At 50.3% G+C, this 27,170-nt stretch overlaps 1 protein-coding gene across 2 annotated transcripts; it reads right to left on the bottom strand.

Annotated features, from left to right (window-relative positions):
• Positions 1-8,615: 8,615 nt before the first annotated feature.
• On the bottom strand, positions 8,616-15,050 carry RNASEH1 (ribonuclease H1). 2 transcript variants are annotated; one of them, XM_057743207.1, is made up of 8 exons: positions 14,839-15,050; positions 13,989-14,104; positions 13,406-13,570; positions 11,874-11,973; positions 11,109-11,163; positions 10,346-10,430; positions 9,765-9,889; positions 8,616-8,786 (listed from the first exon to the last, which is right to left on the bottom strand). In XM_057743207.1, exons 1-8 carry the CDS (start codon positions 14,961-14,963, stop codon positions 8,700-8,702), a joined length of 858 nt encoding a protein of 285 aa, XP_057599190.1. In that variant the 5' UTR covers positions 14,964-15,050; the 3' UTR covers positions 8,616-8,699. The 2 variants fall into 2 exon arrangements, with proteins under 2 accessions (XP_057599190.1, XP_057599191.1); XM_057743208.1 differs by having other exon boundaries at positions 11,874-11,949; positions 14,839-15,035.
• Positions 15,051-27,170: the final 12,120 nt, after the last annotated feature.

Raw genomic sequence — 27,170 nt, 5'->3', positions numbered from 1 at the left:
GGACCGGGGGGGATGGGCCCGCTGCGCACCCGCCCCCCGCGCAGGCCTGCCCCGCGCCCGAGGGCCGGCGCTCAGGGAAGGGAAGGGCCCGGCCGGCGCCTGGGGGGCGCGCCGGTCGGGCCTCACGGACGCTGCAGCCCCCGGGGGCCGCCGGCTCCCTGGGGCCTGGCTCCCTGCGGGCCCCGCTCGGCTCACCCCGAAGCCCCCCCAGGCACAGCGCGAGCCCCCAGCTGCCGTGCGAGCCGGATGCCGGCTCTGCAGGCGGGGCGCTAGTCGCCGTTTTTTGAGGAAGCTCCATCCTGTGTTCCAGGGGCTGCACCACGTCCATTCCCACCACCCGTGGACGGGGGGTCCCTTTTCTCCACATCCTCGCCAACATGTGTTATTTGTGGGGTTTGTGTGCTTGATCTTAGCTCCCCTGACCAGGGATGAAAGCTGCGCACCTAACTACTAGACCACCAGGGACGGCCCGATGTGTTCTTCTTCTTCTTTTTAATTTAGTTTATTTATTTGGCTGCTCTGGGTCTTAGCTGCAGCAGGTGTGCTCCTTAGCTGTGGCATGTGAACTGGCATGCATGTGGGATCTAGTTCCCTGACCAGGGATCGAACCCAGGCCGCCTGCATTGGGAGCGTGGAGTCTTAACCACTGCGCCACCAGGGAAGTCCCACCTATGTGTTCTTTTTGATGAGAGCCATTCTGACAGGGGTGAGGTGATTCCTCGGCAGTGTGTATGTTCAATGTGTACGTGTTTGTATCAAACACATAATACTGAACATGTAATACAAGTTAGTGAGGAAAATGAGACACAGTAACTGGGTCACAATCCTGAAAGAGTAACTGGAGGTCACCACCACCCTACCACCCATGGGGATCATTCCATTTCTAGTTTGGAATGCATTCTTCCCAACTTTCATGTACGAATCTGTGCCCGTCGGCTCAGGCGGCCACAGCAAAACACCATGGCCTCGGGGCCTAGACAAAGAGGCTTCCTTCCTCTTAGTCCCGGAGGCCGGGGCCCCAAGACCAAGGTGTGGGCAGAGCTGGTTTCTCGGAGGCCTCGCCTTGGCCTGTCCGCACGTGGTCCTCCCCCGCAGGAGCCCCTCGGGTCCGGTGCAGATGAGGCCACCCACGCAGCTTCACTGTAACACAGCCACCTCAATAAAGGCTGTCTCCACACACAGCCGCATCCTGTGCGGGACCAGGCCGCCAGCATACGACTTGGGGGCACGATTCAGCCCCTGGCAGCATCCGGGCACACGTGCCGCTCCACGGCCTCCTCTAAGAAGTGCTGTCTGCCCCCGGCTGAGCCGCTGCACCCCGTCTTGCCTTCTCCCCAGGCAGGGGCAGGTCTTCCCTCCAGGAGGTGTGCAGCAGCCAGGTCTGTTTTCTGCTAGAAGCTCCTCCACCCTCAGGGCAGGTGGGGTGCGGCAGGACCTCAATGCCCCAAACCTGAGACACTGTCTGTGGATCGAGTCGCCTATTCCAACAGCTGTTAAGAGCCCCAACCATGATAACGCAGTTCTTCCACAGGCCTTCAGGAGTAAAAGATGGCTAAAGAGCGACACATCCCTGACTGCAAGACACCCTGAATTCAGAGATGCTGAAACCTAAAACAGCGAGCATCTCTAAGCTGCTGAACCGCAGCGCTGGGGCTGCCCTCCCAGGGGGCTCTCGACCTCCACGACCCTCAACCAGGCCACGCTGGCAGGACCCGCACGGCACTGGCATGTGACAGGACACGTCTAAACCCCAGAGGGAACAGAGGTGCCACTGAGGCCCTTGTTACAGGCACAAAAATGTAAAATCTCCCTCAACAGGAAACTCACTTTCCAACAGAAGACACAAATGGAACAGGAAGAAAACTAGCAGGAGAGCCCAGAGCTTCTGGAACTCTCCATCACTGCATCCTTCATGTCTCAGTACGTCTTCACAGCCCCCTCCGGCCAACACAAATACCTGACAGTTCCCAGATGAGTAGTTAGCTCTAAACAACTTAATACTGGCCCAGCAACTTAGCCATTAGAAAAGAGGATCCACATACATCACAATAAATTTTTATTTCACTCTTTAGTAAACAGACTGTGGACGGCTGGACGTGGCCCGGTGCACCCTTCCCAGGGTGGTCCTGGCAAGGACCGTCTTCTCATCACAGCAGCCACCCCAACACCCGCTTCCCAAGGCGGGGTGGGGGGGGGGCGCATGTCACCAGAAGGCGTGGCCTGACACTGAGCGTGACTTTCCCGAGGCTGGAGTCTGGCCGTGTTTCCCCGAAACCTGAAGCGCCCCGGTGAGCTCCTGCAGCACACTGGGGGTGCCTCGCGCAGACTGGGAAGCACAGCCGCTCAGCCAGGGCCGCCGCGGTGCACGCCTCTGGGGGGCTCGGGGGAGGGATCCTCCCGGATGAGTAAGAGTGAGAAAGGGCTGCAGAAGCAGGGGCCACAGCAGCATTTGAAAAGGCAAGGAGCAGGGGGCAGGCTGGCCCTCATGGGACCAAGGGCACGTGAGAGGCAGAGGCGGGGGAGGGGAAGGGGACAGAGGCGAGGGCCACGGAGTCCAGGGACCGTCCTTGTACACATCAACTACAGGAAATGAACGCGACGGTGTGCTTTTGGATGGTGGGATGCACCCAAGACGAGCACGAGACACACCACACACGCCAGCAGGTTGAGAAGCACACGTAACGGAACATGTGTTGCTCTGACGCCCTCCTCCCCGCCGCTTCTCACTGGAACGGGAAACAGGAAGAGCCGGGCGAGGCAATCAGACACGAGCCTGCAGGGAGTGACGCCGGGAAGAGCCCAGTGAGCTGGAGTTACTGATGTTACAAAAGACAGTGGCTTTTTTATACAGAAATGATCATCAGTCTTGATGACTGGATGGAAAAGCAGATGAACCCGGAGTAAACGTCACAGCTGTTGTGAAGCTGCTGTGGGAGTCCTGCTTCTTCCTTTCCCTTCATTCACCACCGTCTGCACTTTTTTGCAGCTCCCCTCCACAGGTAGAGTTGACAACTATGCTGTATATAGTTCAGGTGTACAAGCCTGTTTCAGAGCAGTTTCAGGTTCACAGCAAAGAGAAAGTACAGAGTTCCCATCGCCCCCCGCCCCGGAGCAGGACCTGCGCTCGCCCGGGGAACCACCGAGTCCACAGCTCACCTCAGGGCTCACTGTGGTGTCGTGCGGTCTGTGGGCCTGGACAAAGGGATACCGATATGTCACATCACTATGGTTTCACACAGAGGGTTTTCATGGCCCCAGAGCCTCTGAGCTCTGCCTACTGCACGACCCTCCAAGCCCGCCCCTGGAGCCGCTGATCTTTTCACTGTCTCCACAGCTGTGCCTTTCCCAGGACGTCACAGAGCTGGAACCACACAGTATGTTGCCTTCTCAGATTGGTTTCTCTCAGTCATAAACACTTAAGGTTCCTCCGTCTTTTCATGGCTTAATAGGTCATTTCTTTTTAGCTCTGAATAATATCCCACTGCCTGGATGGCCCATGCTGTGGTTTATTCATTCACCTACTGAAGGACATCTTGGTTGCTTCCAAGTTTTGGCATAAAGCTGCTATAAACATCCATGCGCACATTCTGTGTGGACAAAGTTTCCAACTCCTTAGGGTAAATACGAAGGAGCACAACTACTGGATTGTAAGGGAAGCGTGTGTTCACTCTGTAGGGGCTCGTCTTCCAGAGCGGCTGTCGCACTCTGCACCCCCATTAAGTGAACCAGCGTCCCTGGTGCTCCACATCCTCCCAGCACTTGGTGGTGTCGGGACTCCGGCCATCCTGACAGGTGTGCGCTGGCCCCTCACTGTCACTTTAGCTTCCCTGGTGACACACGATGTGGAGCAGCTTTTCATGTGCTTACATGCCATCTGCGTGTCTCCTTTAGTGAGGTGTCTGTGAAGGTCTTTGGCCCATTTCTCAATCGGGCTGTACGGTTTTCTTACTGTGGAACTTTGAGTTCTTCCCCCATTTTGGGTCACAGTCCTTTATCAGATGTGTATTCTGCACGTGTGCTCTCCCAGTCTGTGGCTGTCTTCTCATTGCCGTGACCTTGTCTTTGCAGAGCAGCACTTGCACATCTTTGTGAGGCCTGTTTACCAATGATCTCTTTCATGCATCGCGCCTTGATTTTTCATCTAAAAAGTCATCACCCACCTAAGGTCATCTAGATTTTCTCCTGCATTATCTTCTAGTTTTATAGTTTTGAGTTTTACACTCAGGTGTGTGAAATATTGAGTTAATCTTTGTGAAAAGCGCAGATTCACCTTTCTGCGTGTGGACGTCCAGTGGTTCCAGCACCAGGTGAAGACACCATCGGCGCTCCCACTCTATTTCCTCTGCTCCTTTGTCAAAGATCGCATGACTGTATTTACAGGGTTCTGTTTTGGGGCCAACGTGAGGATTTGACATATGTCTACACTGTAAAACGATCACCACAATCAAGGTAACTCACGTAGCGATCACCTCAGTTCCCTGTGTGTGTGTGTGTGTGTGTGTGTGTGTGTGTGTACGAGAGATTTACTGACTTATGCAAGTCCGCCATACGGTACTGCTAACTGGAGTCCCCAGGCCGTGCATCCGCTTCTTCTGAAGTACCCGGAAGGAGGCTTGGATAAACAGTGGGACATCACCCTTAGATAGGAAACCATCCAGGCAAATTGCTGACACGTCTGTGAAAAGACGTCCAGCCCCACCCCGCCTCTTCGCCAACCCTCAGGGTGGGCCTCAGCGTAGCTGGCGGACGCTGCAGAAGGAAGGCTCTCCCGCCCCTGCCCTTGGCTTGCGTGTGTCTGTGGGGCCTGGGGGAACGCGAGGGGGCTAGCAGGGAGAGGGACAGCCCCGCGCTCCCAGCCTCGAGCTACTTCACCACGTGGTCCTCGGGGAGGTCCCGGGGGAGGCCCGGCGAACTCACTGCTGCTGACGACGAGCCCTGAGCACCCGCCCTCTCGCTGGGCAAAGCTTACGGCCTTGTGAAAAGACATGTCACACTGTCACGGTAACACGGTGGCCAAGGGGCTGTAACTGAACAATACAAGATTTCCAGAGCCTTTTAAGAAAACCATAAAGGGTGCTGCTTCCCTGGGGTATGACGGGGAAAGGAACCAGACAACCTTCCCATGCTGTCTTGTGAATCCAGCTTCTTTTTACATTTCACCCTGTTGCTACCCAATAATCTCAATACAGGACTTTAATGAACACACAAGAACAAAATATGAGACAAGCACTCATAACATAAAGAGACAAACACACTCATCTCCAAATACAGCCACGCTGGGGGTCAGGGCTTCAGCACAGCAAGCTGGGGACATGAACGTTCAGGCCGGAACAGCTGACCCGGGTCTAAAATCGCAAACCTGAACGGGGCCTCCTGCTTGTCATGTGAGCCCCGGGTACGGAGGACACCATGGTCTTGCAGAAGGTCTGTGTCTGGCCACAGAGGACATGAGCTGAGAGCACAGAGCGTGGGGTTCAAAAGCCTCAGCTGAGCAAGGACCCTCCTGGACCCAGGGACTCTGCCGAGGTGTGGGGGGTTCTGTAGGTCTGCACACCCCTTCCCCTGACCTGCCCTCTTTGAAAACAGACCTCTACAGATACATGCACCCCAGCATTCACAGCAGCATTATTTATAGTAGCCAAGATATGGAAGCAACCCAAGTCAGATGAAAGATTCAAGATAAAGTAGCAAATACTGAAGATGGGTAAATCAGATTTCAACATACAGATAACAGGTGTCCCCCTCAAAAAAAAACCAAAGCAAAAAATAAAACAGAGCACTAGGCCACAATTCAAGGAAACCTTCTTGAAACAGCAGATTTGAAAATACATACAGAAAAAGCACAGCATATACCTGCACACACTGATCCAGGGCCACCAACACGACACACTCTAATAAAACTGTTGACTTGAGAAAGAGGAACAAACCCTTCGGAAATCTAAGCAAGAAGAAGACATGACTTGGAAAGAAAGTAAGATTCATCAGGTTTTTCATGCATCACTTTATGGTGGTAGAAAACAGAATATCTGGATACAGTGGTTAAGAATCCACCTGCCAATGCAGGGGACATGGGTTCAATCCCTGCTCCAGGAAGATCCCCACATGCCGCGGAGCAACTGACCCTGTGCACCACAACTATTGAGCCTATGCTCTAGAGCCCGTAAGCCACAAATACTGAGCCCATGTGCCACAACTACTGAAGTCCTCGCGCCTAAGAGCCCGTGCTCTGCAACAAGAGAAGCCACTGCAATGAGAAGCCCGTGCACTGCAATGAAGAGTAGCCCCCACTCACCACAACTGGGGAAAGAATGTGTGCAGCAACAGAGACCCAACACAACCAATAAATAAATAAATAAATTTATTAAGAAAAAGGAAACTATATTTTAGACACTCAAGGGAAAAAAAACATAGCCAAGGATTTCATGTTCTGCAATACTGATCTTCAAGCATAAAGGACACAAGCTGCACTCAACATACAGAAGCCCAGGGAGCACGGCTCCCAAGCTGACACCGACCTAAACCCTGGTTCGGAGCGTTAAGGATGTGGAAACACGACTAAGTGAGGGCTGGGGGATTTTACTACCTAACAGCTGGCAGTGCGAATCCAGGGCTGTTTCACTGTAACTAACAGTATATCAGGATTAGTATCCATGTAGTACACGCTAAAGAGGAACAAGCAAGCATGTAATTTAGGAATATTCTGTCCCGCTGTCCCATGTCCTGAGAACCAGGATCTCAGCGTAGGAGACACACGTGTGACATGGAAGAGGCTGAATGCCCTGGAATCCTGAGCTTGCTTTGTGACCATCAACATGAGCTCAGAAAACACTTCCTCTTTAAACGTGTGTGTGCACATGCGCGTATTTTTTAGGCCTAGAAACAACGACCAACCCTTAGCAACGAGCACCAAGGATCTGAAATACCTTTTTTTGCCATTAAAAGAAACCAGATTCTTAGAGAGAAAGCCAATTCTGGGTCTAGAGCAGGAAGGGTACAAGCTGGGTCTAGAACACCCTGACACAGGCTGCAAGAAAGCTCTCTATGACCCTGTGGCCGTGCACGGTTGGTGCGTGAGTCTCTGTGTGTGCGTGTATGTGCACATATGTGACTATCAAATATCAAGAGCGAGCCTGAAGAGTCTCCCTCCTGCAGGCCAAAGCAGCTGCCACCTGGGTTCAAGAAAGAAGAAAACTGCAATGGACTGAAACCCACCAAACAGGCTTAAGAATGTGAGTTTGTGAAATATGTACACATTTACATGTTATACAAATATATAATAAAACCCCCAATTGGCTGTCTTCTAAGGATGACGGGAGCCAGTCTTAGCATTTATCCTGCCTTCCGTACATGAACTCTACCACCAGGAACCAAGGAAGCGTCTTCTAACACCGTTCCAGCCAATAAACGCAAGCAAAACAACAGGACGTCAGCATCTGCAACCTAAGTAATGGATCCAGGCCCCGAACACCGGCAGGTGCCCACATCAAAAGCATGAAGACCGCTCTGCTTTCTGACGAAAGCACACAACACACGTGCCCAAGGGGCGGAGGCTGATCCTGACCCAGCCTCTGGATCCAGCCGCCAACCTGCAGGAAACACAGAGGGCAGAAGACAACGCTGGGTCGCGAGCAGCACAACGGACGTGGGAAACGATGGGGCAACCGCCTCAGGTTCTTCAATAAACTGTAAGGAGACTAGGGGATGCAGGCGGAACCTGTAAATTAAAGAGACCTAAGAAATATCAAGTTAAAAAAAGTAGACTAAACTGCCACAAAGAAACACAAGGAAGTCATTTCTGTAAAAGCCAGGATTGGTTCTGGCGGGAAGGAGGGAGCGAGGGGCTCTGCCTGGAGGAGCATGTGGAGAGCCTTCTGGGCGTTTAGCAAAGATCCAGTTCTTAACCTCGGTGGTAGTTACAAGGCTATTCACCTTATAATAATTCAATCAGCTATATATTTGTTTTATATCATTTTCTGCATGTTTTTATGAAAAAAAGTAATAAAAAAATAGTTGCGTCAAACTTTTTTTTAACTTGCATAGCGCTTTCAACAAACATAATACCCCCATATTTTAAAACACTTATTTACAATCGTGGTCTTCAGAAGTTGTGACTGTTGCAATCTAACGGTCCGGCAGCCAGGGTGGCCCATGTGCCAGCGGCCCCATCACAGCGCCCCGCCAGGTATGACCAGCCCACGTGCTCTCTGCCGAGGCGTGGGCCCTGGCAGGGCTGCACCCAGCAAGGGAGTGCGGCCTCCCTCCAGTCTGAACACAGACACAAGCCCGCCTGAAAATCGTGACTCAATCCTGCCCACTGGAAGGAAAGTGAACTCTCTTAGGATGCTTCTCGGCTCCTGGCCTGCATTTCTTACCCGGTGTCTTACTCACTCCTACTAGTTCAAAGCCCTGGCGTTTTGTCCAGACTGCAATAAAACTAATGAGAACAGTATCCAGCCCAACAAAGCATAATGCTAATGAAACCTCAAATAATTCTCCAATCTCAAAGGATGTTCAATTCACGGCACACCTCACCACCTTCACGGCACACAGCAGGGACCACCCCTCCGCCGTTCCGATTTAGGCTGAAAACTGTGTCTGCCCATCAACTGCAGTGGTCTGGCCTGGAGTTTTATTTTTCACACAAGTAAAGGTGACAAACCGCCACTGGTTCAAGTTTTTCCAGGAATTAAAGGACCTGGTCAGTCTTCCGGTTGCTTCGCGCCTTCTCTTGCTAATCTGTCAGCTTCTTCATTGCCTATAAATCCCGAATGGCCAGGAACGTGCATCTGTTAAATAAAACGTTTCCTTTTATTTTTACTGTTTTACACAAGCAATGCGTGACTACATCCTGACTGTAAAATATGTCAACCGTTCAGAGACGGCAAGCGTGAGTGCCTCCCCCTCAGCTCAGTCCTGACAGCACGATGCACTCGTACACTGGACACACCGACAGAAAGCCCATTTTGCTCTCCACAAATTGGATTTGACTGTCGTATGCCTTTCCCCACCTAACGGTGGGACCTGGCAAGCTCTCCAGGCGGAGCAGACGCGTGGATGGGTGCGTATGCAACGCACACACCTTATCCTCCCTCAGTGCTGCTACAAAGAAGGGGCGCCCTCGTGCGATTTCATCACCGCTTCCACTTGCGACGATGAAAGGCAAGGGTTTTTGTTTTGTTTTGTTTTTGGCTGTGCCGCACAGCTTGTGGGATCTTAGTTCCCCAACCAGGGATCGAACTCGTCCTAACCACTGGACCACCGGGGAATTCCCTAAAAGGCAAGTCCAAATGCAAGGTCCCCAAACGGTCATGAGGGGTCCTGCATTGGGAGAGCAGGGTAGGGTTAAAGAAAATGGTTGCACTTTCACTTGCTCTGTGTCGTTCAAAAAGGTACCTTTAATAAAAGTGACCTAGGATAAGAAAAATACCCCCATTTTTGGAAAAAAATCACGCTTCTAAGGTCTAATCACACAACCATATTTTCCACAAGATACATTATAAACTGGTTTGAACTGACATCACGGCTGCGATCACAGCGGCGAGGACGACAGGAAGAGCCCAGAGCGCCTCCGTCTCGGCGCTGAGACCCAGGGCGCTGCACACAGGAGCCGCCTGCCAGGGCCCGCGATGGTCAGAAGACTCCGATGAGCTCTAACACACGCTGTGACAGCAATTCCACAACACTGCTATTTAAGTGAAGTCATCCACTCAGACACCACTTGGTCATAACGGCCACCAGCGGTGGCCACCTAAGACGACACTCACCCACTTGATGTCCATGCCCTGGACGAGCCGCTCCAGCTCCACGAAGTCCTCTTTGTTGATCACCTCCTTCCCTGTGCTCGTCTTCCACCCGTTCTTCTTCCAGCCTCGCACCCAGTTAGTGATGCCTAGAAGAAACGCACACACAGATCCTCATTCTCGAACATTCTGGTCTTCGAGTAGCTTTCCAGACTTTTCCTTTCCTTACTGGGACCACGCTCTGGCTCTTCCTGTCCCTTCACCCGCACCTGTGCCCGACCTGGGGCTCCCGGGCTAAGGCACTGCTTCCTCCAGCCTCAACAGCATCTGTCCGCACCCCCAGCCCACTCAGTCCTACCCACGGTACTCCCCAGAGGACGCACACACCTTCTACATCACTGCCCGGCCTTGGTGCCTGGCACAACAGTGCCTCTGTGGCAAATACTGGAGCAGCACGAGCTTCCTTTACATCAGACACCCCGATGTCTTCCCCTTTACCACCTAGGTCCTGCCCCGATGCAACACCTCCTCCGGGGCAAGGAAATACCTATTTCCCTTCATATTTACTCAAAAAACACTAGAAGCAGTCAAATGTAAATGCTTACCATTAATAGTAAACATACTGTCTGTGTAGAGAACCAACTTATTGATGTTCTGAGTCTTCGCCTGTTCGATGGCTTTGCAGGCTGCCTTGAAGAAACAAATCACCACAACAAATGCTGTGGAAACTGTTCAACTTTCAACACTGATGTTCAAAATTACCAAAAAACTTAAAATTTAGATTCCTTTTTCCTGGGACTTCCCTGGTGGCACGATGGTTAAGAATCCGCCTGCCAATGCAGGGGACGAGGGGTCGATCCCTGGTCCGGGAAGATCCCACATGCCGCGGAGCAACTAAGCCCGTGCACCACAACTACTGAGCCCATGTGCCACAACTACTGAAGCCTGCATGCCCAGAGCCTGTGCTCTGCAACAGAAGCCACCACACTGAGACGCCCTCGCACCACAAGGAAGAATAGCTCCCACAACTAGAGAGAGCCCGTGCAGCAACAAAGACCCAATGCAGCCAAAAAAGAATTAAAAAATTAAATTTTAAAAAAATAAAATAAATTCCTTTTCCTATACTAACCATAAATGATAATATTGTCTACGTGAAATAATGCTACACATACAATTCTCTTGTTTAGAATCTATTTGAAACAAGTTTTATAATTTTTCTAGAAAACTCCTGTTCTGCAGAACTGTTACTAGCCCCCAACCAAGTTTCTTCTAGACTCTGAGTATCTTACACACATAGAGAGAGAAAGTACATCGATACGTTCTAGTCAATGGTAAAGAATGATAAACTTAACACATCTGGTAACTTACATGAATCTCTGCTCTTTGGTTTGTCTGTCTCCCAGGAAGTCTAATTCCTACATTTCTGGTTTCAAAACAGTACAAAGGGAAATAAAATTATAAGCAAATTCTCAAAGTGATTCCTTAAGTCTCTTAATGGATGACAGGCTTGTACACATTTTTCTTTGAAATATGAAAGCATCATACAAAAACCAAACCAACAATTCTAACATTTAATGAAAAGTGCCAGGGTGTGGTCTCGTAGGAGAACTCTGGGCCAGAAGGTAAAAGCCAAGTTTACTTTCTGGACTTGAAATACACTAGGTGTGTTGTCTTGGGCAGGCATTAAACCCGTGGACACTCTCGCCACCGAAGCTCACCACCCTTAGAGGGTTCAAGGTTAAATGAAACATCAAAGTGAAGACTGAAGGCCACTGTTGCACAGCTGACCTTACTCACACCCAGGGCTGCTTGGGCACCTGGACACCGGTGAGTGGCTACTTCACAGGGGTCCAACCCCTCTTTCACACTGAATTTGGGGGCTGTCAGTCACTACTCAAGTTCTTGCATATTTGGGGCCAGGTGTATCTGAATGATCTCACTTCATATCACCTTGACTTTGTGCCTTTTGAAAACACGGGTCACCTTTAAGCTCACTCACCTTTAAGAGTCCTGCGGGCTCGCAGGGTTCCCAGTCTGGTGACCCGCCTGCCTCAGTCTTTCCCAAGTTTGGGAACATGACTCGGTTAAAGGTGAAGCTTATTTACTAAAAGCCAGCTTCTCTGGTTTACTTACAAAGGATGGCCTGGCCCCCAGTAAACACCGATTCCTGCTCGAGCCCTCCTGCGCCCGTTACTGGAGCAGCAGCCATCTGTGTAGACGACGACAGAGTCCCCTGTAAGCGGAAGCTGAGTGAGCGCCACTGGAAGAGCATCACAAGAACTGAGACTCAGCTGCAAACTTACTATGGGTGAATCAGCATTTTAAACTAAGAGAGCATTTATGCGCTGGAAGCATTCTGTGCAGGAAAACATTACCAATGCCTTATATGGGGGCACTGGGCACTTTTTGCTTGGAATCCACGCATATTTCGGTTCTGCCTGCCGGGGGGAATTAAAGGTGAAAGCAATCGCTCTGTGAGCCCAGCCCCTGCTGCTGCTGACATCCCCTGCTCCAGAGGCCCACAAACAAAGCCACTGCCCCGCTCTTCACCAGGGTGGCAGGGGGTGGGAAGGCCAAGTCCACCCCCAGGAGCTGCCCTTGCAGACAACAGTGCCTTGATGACAACCTGCCTGCCAGAAGGTCAAATCCTCTAACAAATGTTGGCCTAATTTTTTTTCCCTGGTCCTTTTGCCACTAGTGAACAGTGGTCCTGTCTTTGCTTCTTTCCATCACAACTGAGAGTTTGATCAACACACTGGTGCCATATAGAACAAGGCAGAGAAGGAGTGACACGAGGCCAGTCTCAGGCCGCTGATGAGCAGCAGGGCACTCAACAGGGTGGAGGAGAAGCCGGGTTGCCAGGTGTCAGAGAGCAGGGGTGTGGAGCAAACGGAGGCCGTGCTCCGTGAGGTACGTGTTAAACGCAGGGTAAACTGAACAGGCAGAGGCACAGGAGGGAGGAGGTGAGATGCTAGAGGATGAGGAGCACGTTCCTAACCGGACTGGGGCTGGGAGTCTGAGAACACGGGTGCCGGGCAGGGATCCTCCACTCAACGGAACGTGATGCGCAACACGACTGCCTCCCCGGTCCCCAACTCCGTGTGACTCCCACTGCCCGCCAGGTGCCCCCGTGCTTCAGTCAACAGTTGGTACACTGGAAACCGTGCATCTCCCAGTCACCTCAAAAGTATCTGCTTCAATTATTATCAGTAAATAACCAGATCAAGAACGTTTGGTTTTGTTTTTCACATATCTGCAAAAATTGTTTTGCAAAGATTACATGTAAAAGGCTAAGATGCTGGTGCCCATCAACTACATAAAGGAGCTCCGTGCAGGGCCTTTCTCATCTGAAGAGCTGAAGACTTTGCATTTTCTCAGTGACCAGAAATACTGTGTGCACAGGGAACACTGCTATTTACAAAGATCAAAGAGTTTTTCCTGTATAGCCTATATGATGATTTTCCTATGAATGTCCAAAATTCTAATAATTCTGCTCCATCAGATTATGAAATAGTGACCTTAGAGATTTTTAAATAACGTTTTCAGATAAGAATGGTATGCATCAGTTCCAATTTCCCTCATTAAGAGAGTGGGAAAAGTTTTTACACACAAATACATTTATATGATTACTCTATTAAAAATTTTAAAATCCAAGGAAGACATACCCATATAAGAAAACGTGTTTTTGCTAACTGAAGGCAGCGGTTCTGTGTTCTGTTTCACGTGCTTTGCGCAGGGCTCTGTGTTCTCAGCTTCACCCTCATCCACGGGCTCACGAAGTCGCTTGTTTGCTTTCACTTGTGATTCCTGTACATGTTTATTTTTCTGCCCTGAAAAACAGAGTCCACTCAAAAGCCAGAAACAATGAATACAACATGAAATGACTGAGAAACATACGTAGAAATGAAACAGCATACAGGTGCATGCTGTGAAAAGAACCTCACATCATTTTACAACTACAGCCCATTCAATCCAATACCAAGAATAAGTGTTTTTAAAAGATGGAATTCAATATAGTGAGGACACTGAATGGAATAGGAGATCTGAGTCCTGGCTTGTCTCCAATACTGTTACTAACAGGAGTCACTACGCTAAACTGCTTTTAGCCTGTTCCCTAATTTGTAAAATGGAAACGATCACAGTATCTCCTCTATCTGCTTAGAAGGTAGCTACACAGATCAAGTGAGACTTGGGATATAAAAGGTTCTGCACAGGTTAAAATGTCACAATGATGTGAGTCCTGACTACCTTCAGAACCGCTGGGGCTTGCAGAGCTTCTGACAAAGGCCCAGGCTTCCTCTTCTGTGGCAAACTTCTTATATCTGGCCGCAGGAAACCGGTCCACCTGTGCTCTGCATTCATCCCTGAAACAAAGTGCAGTGTTCCTTCCTTCCTCCCTCTGTTACTTACACTATTTTTAAAGGGATTCTTTGCTTAGGCTGGGAATAGTGGGCAAAGGGCTGGGGCTGTCAGAACCCGGGGAGCAAAGGCCATGCCTTACTGTCTGCGGTTTTATCTTGCGTGTCCAGCCCTTCACCCTGGGTCACGCTGTACGCCAGCCAGCCAGTACACGTGCACCGTAAGGCTTTCCTCAACGCATACCAGAACGGTGGGGTCACTCAGCATCTCGTTGCAACAGAAAGGTCAGCCCGCAGCACAGCTGCGCAAGGAAACACTGCGCACGCGCGCACAGCCTGATGCTAAGCCCCGATACCACACAGCGGGAGGAGTCCGGGGTCCTGCCCCTGTCACCTACTGGCCCCACGAACTCCTTGACCACGGCCACGACACCCGAACATGGGAGTAAGCCCACCGCGAAGGCGCGCTATAGGGACACAAGCGTTAGTTCACAAGGCTTTCTTTTTCTAGAAGCACCGAGAGACGCGCTACGTGCGGCCGTCTGGAGACTCTGCCTGGCACGGAGGGGGAGCGGGAGCAGCAGACGCCTCTGGCCGCGCCCGCCCGGAGGAGGCGTTCCCGGCAGAGACGGGGCGCAGTGGCGGCCTCCCACGTCGGGGCCCCGGGGGCGACGGCGCCTCGACCCGCGCAGCTGCCCGCGGCCGCCCTGAATCCTCCCGCGGAGGCGCGGCTCCCTCACCAGGTCGGGAAGACCCCGGCCTTGCGGCCCCTCTTCACGGCATAGAACATGGCGAGCCCGCGACAGCCGCGGCCGCGCACGGCGGCCAGAGCCACTCTGTGCGCTACGCCCAGGAGCGCGGTCATGGCTCGCTCCTGCTCGACCGCGAGCACGCCGCCTCCCCGCCGCGAGCCGCCATCACCCAGGCCGAGCTTCCGGCGGCGGCGCAGGGAGATGACACACTCGGGGGCGGGGCCTAGAGCCGCGCTCTGCGCTGACTCGACCTTTACCCGGCGGTCCGCGCGGAGGCCGCAGGGGCGGGGCCTAAAGAGGGGCAGAGGCGGGGATGGGGCGGCCAGGCGGAGTCCAGGGGAGGGCGGGGCCCGGGGCGGGGGCGGGCCCCGGGGGCGGGGCGCGCTCGCCCGCCCGCCGTCGCCGTGGCCGGAGCGCCGTCGGGGTTCTCAAAGGGGAAGGAGGGCCGGGTGCCGCCGCCGCCGCCTCGGCGCCCCGCTCCGGGGCCGGCCCTCTGCCCGCCCCGCCCGGGCGCGGCGTCGCCCGCGGGAAGGCCGGCGCGTAGGCGCTGGGACCCACGGGGAGGTTTGGGCAGAAGGGCAGCTTCTCAGGCGTCTGCCCGGCCGCTGAGGTGCTGTTGGGCGCGCAGATGGACTCCTTCTCAGAGTCCTCTGCGTGGACCGGCCTGGCTTTTCACATTAAACTCCTTCGTGTTCCTGACGTCTTCCGCGCAGCCCGCGGTACCCGACAGCCGCTGTGCGCTGCCCGAGCCCGGGGACCCCGCGGCAGGCCTGTGGGCACGGCGAGGGCGTCGCCAGGCCAGCCGCGCGGGCCGTGTGCCGGGCGGGGGGCCGGAGCACCACGGGGCCCGCGCGGGGCTTCCAGGGGTGCAAGGAGAGTTCCCCCAGGCGAGTTGGGCGGAGAGAAGCAAGCAGGCTGTTCCCGGAAGGAGGAGCAGCACTGGGGTGGTCCGCGTGCTCTTGCCTGTGCACTCAGCGAACATCCAGCTTTCCTAACTTCACTTAGATTGGCCCTAGTCCAGTCCTCATCCCTCTCTTTATTGCACTTCAAGGTAGCGTCTTTCAAAAAAGTTGGCCTTAAAATTCAGTCAATGATGGGGACTTCCATGGTGGTGCAGTGCTTAGGAATCCTCCTGCCCAATGCAGGCGACACAGGTTCAAGCTCTGGTCCAGGAAGATCCCACATGCCGCGGAGCAATGAAGCCCATGCGCCACAACTGTTGAGCCCACAGGGCGCAACTACTGAAGCTTGTGTACCTAGAGCCCGTGCTCTGCAACAAGAGAAGCTACCACAATGAGAAGCCCGCACACCTCAGTGAAGAGTAGCTCCTGCTCACTGCAACTAGAGAAAGCCTGTGTGCAGCAATGAAGACCCAACGCACACATACATACATACGTAAAATTTAAAAAAACAATTAACGATTGACTGGTGCATCGCCTCTCCTGTAGATGTATGATGAAAGCCAGGGATGCCCCAGTGACCGCTCTCAGGAGGACCGCAGCCACTTTCATTAAGGTCATCAACCCCCCTCTGCCTGGGGCCTCTGGAGCTCCTGTAGCATCCTGATGAGCACAGGCCAGGCGTTGGAAAATTTATTTCTAGGCTTGCTTTCTTTAGAAGCATCACTAGCTCATCTCCTCCTGGTGACACAGGTTAAGTTATGGACACGGGGCACCTGGAAGAACGGATTTCTGATTAGGAATGTTACCAAGTCCAAGCTCACTCTGCTTGCCGCATGAAGGCCAATAAATCAGGAGATGAGGTGTTGAGGCAAGGAATACAACTTTATTTGGAAAGCCAGCAGACTGAGAAGATGGCAGACTAATGTCTCTAAGTAACCATCTTATTGGGCTCTGCATGCCAGTTTCTTTTATAACACAGAGGGGGGAGGAGGTGAGGAAGTAAAGTAAAAAGGCGTAAGATTTGCAAACATCCGCTGGAATGGCCAGCTTCAGGGAGGGGATGTGTTCATTCGTCCTTCTTGCAGCCATCCTCCGGTGGCCAGGGGCAGGATGCTTCCCTGAACAGAGGCACTTTGGTTTAACATTCAGGCAGAGCGGCAGGGCTCCCCGAGGCAGGCCATTATGTACAGACAGTATCCTTTCACGGAACGAAAGCAACGGGAAGCAAAGCTTAAAGTAAATGAAACAGACCCAACATGTAGTCACACTTGGCTTTTCCCCATTACGGGGAGCTGAAGTGGAAGTCAGTCAGCCGAAAGTGGGCCAAAAGCAAACGTCTTCACTCCAAAGCTCTGAAAGAACTGGGATGTCAGCCAGATATGAAACGAAGACAGCTGTGCAGGGTATAGACACAGCTGTGGACTGCAGTGGTCCCTGGGGGAGGAGAGAGGCTGGACGCGTGGAAAAGTGCTGCCTGACTGCTACCCCCTCCCACTGGCTTGACCTTGGGGTCAGACCTACTTAGGACTTGCTTTGTCATGTAAATTAGCTGGTCAGGGTCTTTTATCACCATCCCTACAAAGTTGTAGCTTGGAATTACATGAGTATGTTCAGAAAATCATCCATGTGGCTTTCTGCAATTACAAAACTGCTTCTTCTGGCATTTCATTGACTGATTATCTGAAAATATTTTTTATCTTAATCTCTGGCTCAAAGCGTGTGACTTTACTTACCCTGGGTAAAAACCAGCCCATTCTCAATAAGGTACTGAGCACTGGACCAGAGTCAGGAGATACCCACCAGGGGATATATGCCCTCAGTCAAATTCTTAGCCTTTGGAGACTTAATTCCATCAACTGAAAAATGAGAATGAAAATTCCCACTGCAAAAAGTTGTGTTTTTTTTTTAAATTGAGATATTAAATGAAATAATAAATTATGCAAAGTGGATAGTTTACTACCTGGCGTGTAACATACTCAAATAGAAATAGCTGTTGTCATTGTCCACTGTAATCTGTACACGTGGGGTAACAGAACGGTCTGCTCTTCTTCAGGGTCCACTGAAAAATTCCATAGGCATTTATTGAGTGCCAGCAATATACCAGGCCCTGTTCTAGACTTGGCCACATGTGGCTACTGAGCACGTGAAAGAGGACTAATCCAAATTCCACTGGATTTTGAAGACTGAGTGTGAAAAATAAAAAGAAGGTAAAAGCTCATTAATTTTTTTTTAAGATTTTATTATTTATTTTGGCTGTGTTGGGTCTTCATCACTGCACACGGGCTTTTCCTAGTTGTGGCAAGCAGGGGCTACTCTTTGTTGCCGTGCACGGGCTTCTCATTGTGGTGGCTTCTCTTGTTGTGGAGCATGGTCTCTAGGCAAGTGGGCTTCAGTAGCTGTGGCACATGGGCTCAATAGTTGTGGCTCACAGGCTCTAGAGCACAGGCTCAGTAGTTGTGGCACATGGGCTCAATAGTTGTGGCTCACAGGCTCTAGAGCACAGGCTCAGTAGTTGTGGCACATGGGCTTAGTTGCTCTGCAGCATGTGGGATCGTCCCAGCCCAGGGATCAAACTCATGTCCCCTGCATTGGCAGGTGGATTCTTAACCACTGTGCCACCAGGGAAGCCCTCATTAATTTTTCATATTGATTGCTGGTTGAGCTGGTAATATTTTGACTATCTTGGGTTACACAAATATATTTAAAATTATGTTTTATTTCATTTTACTTTTTTTGCACTTTTTAAATGTGACAGCAAGAAAAGTTTAAATTGTTCTTGTGACTCAAATTCTTGAATGGCACTGTTCTAGACACAGGTGAGATGACACGGAGCTTGTGCTCTAGGGAGGGAAGTGAAGTACTAGACACATAAGATGGAAACAGGTACTTGACCACTGTTGTCAGGGATAAAAAAGAAATAAGCTGGGTGATAGGAAAGAGGCGTATGAGGGTCAGAGACGATGTGGAGGAGAGTAAGTGTGATGTGAGTAGTGGGATTTTGTCTACCAGTCATCGCAGGAGGTGGTGTCATCTTGCTTTGCTGACATCAGTCATAACATGGTACGGAGCCCTCTTCCTGAAGCAGTCAACCAGGAACAAGCTCTTAAGCTCTTAAAAGGTATCAATTCTTGATGTAATCAGAAGGGACTTTAAAAGGTTATGACACACTTTTGCAAAGCAGCTGCAACAATTTTTACTTTCAGCAGGAAGTTCTCAGAGAGCCCACGAACCCTATTCTTCCCACAGCTGAGTTTCTCAGATTTTACATTTATGACGATGGGTGTCAACGGTGTCTCATTGTGGTCTTCACACACACTGACCACCAGTGACAACTGACATCTCATCAAAAGCGTTTCCTCACCTGCGTTCTTTTTGTGACGTGCCTGCTCAATAAACCGCCAGCTGCTGCTGCGGCTGTTGGCCAGGGCCCACTCCTTGAGAACCACTGCCCATAAAAAAGATCCCCCTGTATATGTTTGACTAAAAGTTTGACAATTCTGTTTTTGACCTCTACATCCCTGACATTACCTCTGAAAGTTAAAACATGTTTATACTTTATTATCGCACCATCCTACTCCCAGGTTCGGACATAATGAGAAACATGTATTTGGTATCTTCCCCTGGTTCCTGACACAGAGCTCCTAAATCCCTTGGAATTTTCTGGGTGACAGGAGACTCTTTTGTTCTAAGAGACAACTCTTGGTGGGTTCCTAGATGGCTTCTGGATAGGGGCTGATCACCAGAGAGACCAAGCTGTGGTCAGAGGGTTGGAACTTTCACCTCTCTCCTCTGTCCTCTGGGAGGGGAGGAGGCTGGAGATTGAGGTCATAATAACGCCCACCTGAGGAAGCCTCCGTAAAATACCTAAAGGATGGAGTTCTGAGTGCTGTCAGGTTGGTGAGCACACGGAGGTGCTTGGGACGGTGGTGTGCCCACAGAGGGCATGGAAGTTCTGTGTTTTATTTTTTATATGGTACATATCAATAGACATAACCCACATAAATAAAAATTCCTCAAGGTCTTCAGTCAGTTTTTTAAATTTATTTATTTATTTATTTTATCGGCTGTGTTGGGTCTTTTTTGCTGTGCGCGGGCTTTCTTTTAGTTGTGGTGAGTGGGGGCTCCTCTTCATTGTGGTGCGCGGGCTCCTCATGGCCGTGGCTTCTCTTGTTGCGGAGCACGGGCTCTAGGCGCGTGGGCTTCAGTGATTGCAGCACACGGGCTCAATCGTTGTGGCTCACAGGCTCTAAAGCGCAGGCTGCATGGTTGTGGCACACGGGCTTCGTTGTTTCGTGGCATGTGGGATCTTCCTGGAGCAGGGATCAAACCCGTGTCTGCTGCATTGGCAGGCGGATTCTTAACCACGGCGCCCCCTAGGAAGCCCTCAAGGTCTTCAGTCATTTTTAAAAGTGCAGAGTCCCGAGGCCAGACGCTTAAGAACTGCTGACCCGGCAAAAGTTATAGATCAACACGGGAGCACACGTAAAATAGCATATTCAAACCGTGTGCTTGTAACGCCAATCTACATTTTCCTGCAAATTATATTTTTTGAATAAAATTTTCTACCAGTCTATATCATGTTTCTGTAACACATGTTAGGATTTCCCCAAATGCTTGATTTTTGGATAGATAATGATCTGAAGCCATTTCTTGCCTCAGAAATGTCGTATTTGTTTATCGGCACCCAGCCGTGTACAGATGCCACAGAATCACGTTCACGTCATCGGAACTGACATTCAGGAAGCCTGTACAAGTACTGGACACACAGCCGTGGCCAGTCCCAACACGAACATTAACCCGTTTATAGATACGGAAGCTGAGATTTCAAGCGATTAAGTACCTTGGCCACAGCCATGCAGACAGAGAGGTGCAGCCAGGGCTCAGGTCCCAGTCCATCACCCATCCTGGGAACCCTGAGCATGGTCCTGGGACCACCGGCAACAGCGTCACCTGGGAGCGTGTCGGGATGGATGCACCTGCACCACGTGTGCAGCATGAGACCTGGGGGGTGGAGCCCAGCACTCCGTCTCACAAGCGCCCGGTGCCTGCTGCGCGCACAGGTTGGAGGCCACTGCTGCATGCGCCCCTCCCCACCGGCCACGACTCTCCATTTCCACGACTCTGTTAGCTTCTCGCTCACCCTGCGAGGTCAACAGGCAGATCTTAGGTTTATTAGATGAAGAAACGGAGGCTCAAGGAGTTTTAACAACTTGCCCAAAGTCATCTCCGTAATTTTGGAAGTCGATCCCAAATCTTCTGGCTCTTAATCTGAAGCCATGAGTAGCACGGACGGGGAATCTGGAGACCGTAAGATCAGAGCAGTAGCCAGAGACCTCACTTTTCTGTTTTTAGTCAAGGGGGAGAGAACAGAGCACAGGTTCCCCTCCAGGGGTCTGGCCCGTCATAGCCAAACGCTCACTGTGAGGGCAGCCCCCGGGGCTCCATCTCGTCTCCTAGAAGCCGTTCACCACGTGCAGCATCTCCAATGCATTCAGGAGCTTACTGCTCACACCCTGAGACCTTGGGTTACGGTCGTCACCCACAGGAGTTAAACACATACAAAATCTGGATGCAGATGTGGTTTGCCACACGTATCACTTTCTGATTTCAACTGTCACATTCCCCCGGTTATCCCACAGCCAACCATGACACCAACACCTGGGGGGTGGGAGCGTTGTCCTGCTGTAGGCAGCACCTAGTCCCCTGTTCTGCAGAGGGTTTTAAAATGATAATAAAACCCAACCAAGGACTTCCCTGGTGGCACAGTGCCAATGCAGGGGACACGGGTTCAAGCCCTCGTTCGGGAAGACCCCACATGCTGTAGAGCAACTAAGCCCATGTGCCACAACTACTGAGCCTGTGCTCTAGGGCCTGTGAGCCACAACTATTGAGCCTGCGTGCTATAACTACTGAAGCCTGCGAGGCTAGAGCCTGTGCTCCAGGGCAAGGGAAGCCACCACAGTGAGAAGCCCGCACACCACAACTAAAGAAAGCCCACGTGCAGCAGTGAAGACCTCAACGCAGCCAATAAATAAATAAAATAAAAGTTAAAAAAACAAAACAAAAACAACCCCAACCAAAAGTATCCAAACACTGTCAATGACAGATACTCCTCCCAGAAGAAAACCTCTCTTGTTGGTCTAAAAATGGTATAGTTTCTCATTTTCACTACTAATTTTTTATAAAAATTAATAAACAGGAACCTCATTTAAAGCAACTGCAGCCCCAACAGGAAGAGTATTGCCTTGCAGCTCCAGCAGGAAGAAGGTTGTGACTTTACTACCCAGCAGAAGGAAGGAAGAATGCCTCCTTGCCTGGAAACAGCCCAGCCAATGAAAAGCCACCACACTTTAAACTCCCAGTTTCCTCCAATGGGCTGTTAGTTTACAAGAGCACCTCCCAGTTCCCCCTGCTCCTCTATAAAAGGACGTCCCCCTTTCTTCCTTGGACTTGCCTCTGGTTCCCCATAGTTGCATATTTTGAATTGCAATTCTTTACTGTTCCCAATAAACCCATTTTGCTGGTAAAATAACTGGCTGCTTATTGTTTTAGGTCAACACTTTTAACAAACATTATAATTTCATGGAAGTTAATTCCAAGACCTCCCAGTTACACGGTTCCAACACAAGTGCACTCAGCTGTAACCAGTTCCCTTGGTTCGAAGCGTAGCGCCTGCTTCAAGCTTAGTGTGCTCCAACCCCCGGGGCACAGTGTCCTCCTGCATTAAAACAGTACATTGGAACTAAAATGATTATAAACCATGATTGCAAACATAAAGAAGCAGGGCTTGAACTTCCATTACTTCACTTGTCATTCTACGTCATCACTTGTGTTTCAAATTTAAAACAATGAAAGAGGGCATTGAGAACTACAAGGTGAAATATTTTTTTGTTTGTACATTAAATACTTTACTAAATTTGATAAATGTCATTAAAATTGAAATTTATTCTTTTTAAGTGTTAGCCATTAGTTTTAAAAGAGTGAATTAAGAAACTAATGATTACTACTGATTATCACATGATTATAATTGAAAATTCTTTCATTGACTAGAGAAGGGTGTTAAAATAATCATCCACTCTGGGCATCAAATGCACTTGGGAGGGCCCCGCCCACCTCACTCCCAGGTTTCTAATAGTGGTGGGTGGTCTTCCCAGTCTGTCCCCTCAGCCTGAATAGCAGTACAAAATGCACCCCCCCACCTCTGTTGCCCAGAAAACTAGATCAAGTACTGAGCTGATGGCTTCTTAGCTGCAATCTTCCTGAGACGATGGGCTTTTGTTATTCATGGAGACCACTGACATGATGCCCCTAAAGGTGGTCACCAGCGTCCACCTAACTGGGTCCTGGAGACCTGGCAAAACGTGACACCGGAGGAGTGTTTCAGCAAGGCTTCACCAAGCAGCTTTCTAGACCTGAGCCTCTGGGCAAGTCGGGGTCAGAGTGCCTGAGTGTGGAACCATGGGGGTCTTGTGTGGCCAGCGCCTGATGTCAATGCACTGGGGGTGGGGTGGGGCGCTGAGTGGCAGAAGTAATGAAGTTTAGGCGTGACTCGGTCCCCCAATTCTGCTGCTCTCCTGTCCCTGAGCTACGAAGTTCACATATATTGACTTAAAATCCCAGTTCCACAACCTCCAGCTGTATAAATTTGGTGAGCTGCTTAAAGTCTGTTCTGTGCTTTGAGAAATGGAGATGATGCCACTGTGCACGTGGCTGTGAATACCCACTGACTGACTGTGCTCTCCTGATGCGGTCTCTACACCCACATCCTCACTGGCACACCAATTCTTTTCATCCTGTGCGTGTTTCATGAAGATTAATGGGAAGATGGTGTTGCTTTTGATGAAATATATTAAAGATAGGCAAATCATCTGTTTATGAAAAAATCAAGTGTAAACATGTCTATAATTTAAATATTAATATCTGAGCAATTACTGGTAGTCACCGATGTCTACAGGTCGTGTATTTTTATAGAGGAAGAGTGACCTGAGACGTGCCCGTTCGTGCCCGTTCTTGCCTTGCTGCAGTTAAATGCATAAGATCTCGATATTCATCTCGGGCTTGCACATCTGTTTCACTCACATGCTTCTTACACTCACTGATAGATAATAATAGTAAAAACCCTGCCGGCTATAAGTGGAGGGGAGAGAAAAAGCTTCTGTTAAATTCAATCCATTAATTCTTGATCAGACAGGCAGGTCCATAAATTCATTTTACATCCAAGGGCCTGTCGGTGACTCTTCTTCTGTCACTTTATCCTTAACGTTGGGAGCTGTGGTCTGGAGGGAAAGAACGACTTTGAAGTCCAGGCTCTGTCACGCACCCACCTCTAGGCTTCCTGCCTCACAGAGCTGAGATAAAGCATTCCCAGCACAGCATCCTTTTTCATGGGGACTTTTATAAAATAAAGAGGTAACTTTTAAAGGAGAACAGCTCTTGCTTGTTTAACTGCGCCCCCTGACCTGGCAGTATTGTACCCTGGACCAGAACGACCCAGTGTAGAAAATTAATTAGCAGAAACCTTAATTAAGTAGAGTTGGGAGACCAGAATGGGGAGCTCTCGTGCCCTGCGACAATGGCAGAGCCCGACAGGAAGAAGGACTCCCCTTCTTTTTCTGGCAAGGACTCAGCCAATGAAAAGCCACAGCCCTCCTGCCGCCCTCTTATTCTCCTTTAAAGTGCTCTTTCCCTCACCGCGCAGGGCTTCCACATGGCTCTCCCTGGTGGCAGACCCTGAACTGCACTGCTCTGCTGATCCTGAATAAGCCCATCTTCACTGGAGAAATACCAGGCAGTCTATTTGTTTCAGGCCATCCGTTTTCTTGCCTTTACAGAGAAGACTCCCAACACCTCCAGCTGAACAAACAGGGATGGTACCCACATTGCCCCACTGGGCTCGCTGCTTTTCTTGCTGACCCTGGAGTGTGAAGGTACATCTTTCTCTGGATCCCAGCTCATGCCTCCTTTGTGTTTGAAGCTCTCCAGACTTTATTCAGGATCTATTTAAGGGTTCCATCTTTCCAGTTAAGGCCCTGCTCTGTGAGTTTTCATTTGGCACTTCAGTCTAATCTCAATGAGATCAGACTGTTTCAGCCAACTTGGCAGAAAATGCCATTGGCCCAATTCCTTTGGGAAGGGGCTGCTTCAGTGAAGCAGTGCTGGGTTTTTCAGCCTTTGGCCTGTTCCTTCAGAAGGGCTGCCCTGGAGACGGGCTGAAAAACAGCCTTCAGCCTGGCTCCTCCAGGACGGCACTGTCTCCTTACGACTGGCTGGGACTGGACTGCAAACTGTTTGAATTGGGCCGTTTGTGCTGTGAACCATTAAGCCATTTGAGAATTTTTCTTTACTCCAGAGAAAACTTCTAGGAAATGGAATTCCAGTCCTCTTAAGTATTTTGAGGCACCCCTGTACAGAGACCCCAACCGGTTTTAAGTTTAAAACCCGCACTCTTTCCTCACGTGCATTTCTAACTAAATGGACTGACCTGATCAAAGGCAATCTAGAACGTCGATGGCCACTATGGGAAACTTTTGAAATCCCAAACCTAATTTCCTTACAGCCAAGTTGGACTAAAATAGCTCAACGTTTTCCAAAACTGAGTGGAATGCTTATTTTAATTGGTATTTTGAGGCTTCCCAACATTTTCATGAGTCTAAAACTCTCTCTCTGTAAAATAAAGAGTTTATGATGGATTGAGACAAGTGATGAAGGAAGAGACAATGTCCAGGAAGCCTCTGGCTGCCCTCTGGGGCCACCTCCCTCCCTCCTGTGCCACCCACCCCTGCTCCCCACCCCCAGTCCCTGTCCCCCCACCCCAGCACTAATTCTCTCATGGAACTTTTCTTTTGCTTTGAAACTCTCCCCACCCCTTTCCTCCGGAACTTGTCAGAACATGTCCCTTTGAAATGGAGCCTTCTGAGGAGCCAGAAGCTAAACCCTTAATTTCTTATATTCCCTGGACTAAGGCTGAACTGCAAGCCACAAAGTTTCCAAGTAAATGAAGATCCTCACTGATTTGCTGAGGAATTTAATATAGTCGTTCACACTTACCACCTGTCTCCCTGACTCACATCAGCCACTTCACAAGCGTGCTGCTGAAGGCCAGCCCCGCACTGCAGGAAAACCGCGAGTTGGGAAAATCCTGACAGGTCTCAGAATTACAACCGAGAGACCAGCCACTAACTTCTATCATCAGGCTTGAGCAATTGCTAGGCGACATCATTGAGCAATTCCTAGGGCTTTTCCAAAGCCTATTACTTGGAACAAAATTCAGGCTTGCACACAAACGTGATAAATCTATTCATGAATATTACAATCAACTTCAGCTTTTTAAAAAAAAATTCTGGTTTAGCCTTTCTCACCTTCTGAGGTGGCCCACACTGTGTCTGTGGACAGTGTTTCTAAATGAATCCACTTCTTACCTATCCCCCCCACCCCCAGAAATTCTGGTTTTCCTTCAGATTGTGATTCCACCTGGGTAGCTTTTAACTGTATGTTGAATAATGGGCTGAACTGGGGTCTTTCCCTTGTAGTAAAAAGGACCGAGATGGGATGGGGAACTACGTCCACTTGGGTTTTAGTTAATCTGGCAAACCAGCTCTCTCACACTCTAGATGAGTCACATCCAAGCAAGACTGCCAATATTTTTTTTTTATTTGTTTATTTATTTAATTTATTTATTGGCTGTGTTGGGTCCTCGTTGCTGCACACGGGCTTTCTCTAGTTGCTGCGAGCGGGGGCTACTCTTCATTGTGCTGTGCGGGCTCCTCATTGTAGTGGCCTCTCTTGTTGTGGAGCACGGGCCCCAGGCGCGTGGGCTTCAGTAGTTGCAGCACATGGGCTCAGTAGTTGTGGCTCACAGGCTCTAGAGCGCAGGCTCAATAGCTGCGGTGCACGGGCTTAGTTGCTCCGCGGCATGTGGAATCCTCCCAAGGCAGGGCTCGAACTGGTGTCCCCTGCATTGGCAGGTGGATTCTTTACCACTGTGCCACCTAGGAAGTCCAAGACTGTCAATATTCTTAATCTTCAACTTCAGTAAGTGAAGGCTCCTAAACAAAACCAAATACTCCTAGTTTCTGCTATTATTGCAAAGATCCAGGACATCAGAAAGAAGACTATTACAAATTTAAGCATTTTATGTGCCTCCAGTCTTTCTGACATCCTCCCAGTGCTCATGGTGGGGCTCCAAGGAATTGCAGAGGCTCTCCCTCTTGACTGGCATGGAGAAACAATTCTGCATATTTGGGATGAATTACTTCCAGTCCTAACTGACACGGGACCCACACGCTCAGTGCTGAACCTATTTAAACAGCCCCTGCCTCGGAGTGCTACAACACTTCAAGTAGTGGGATCTCGAAGGAACCTCAAGAGTTCCTGTGTCTGAATCTATTCCCTTTTGTCTGGACCCTTTGAGAAACACAC

This window comes from Hippopotamus amphibius, chromosome 7 (assembly GCF_030028045.1).
Source record: "Hippopotamus amphibius kiboko isolate mHipAmp2 chromosome 7, mHipAmp2.hap2, whole genome shotgun sequence".
Taxonomy (NCBI): Eukaryota; Metazoa; Chordata; class Mammalia; order Artiodactyla; family Hippopotamidae; genus Hippopotamus; species Hippopotamus amphibius.
The sequence above is the reverse complement of the archived record's forward strand: the minus strand, read 5'-3'. Positions and strand labels throughout refer to the sequence as shown.

Bases quoted from the DNA above. Each gene is read 5' to 3' on its own strand.
- RNASEH1 (XM_057743207.1), bottom strand. From the start codon at position 14,963: ATGACCGCGCTCCTGGGCGTAGCGCACAGAGTGGCTCTGGCCGCCGTG. The intron at 13,571-13,988 runs GTAGTCAGGACT...TCTGTTTTTCAG, and splicing joins AAGCCCCAGCGGTTCTGAAG to GGCAGAAAAATAAACATGTA. The intron at 11,164-11,873 runs GTAAGTAAACCA...TTTTGAAACCAG, and splicing joins TGGGGGCCAGGCCATCCTTT to AAATGTAGGAATTAGACTTC.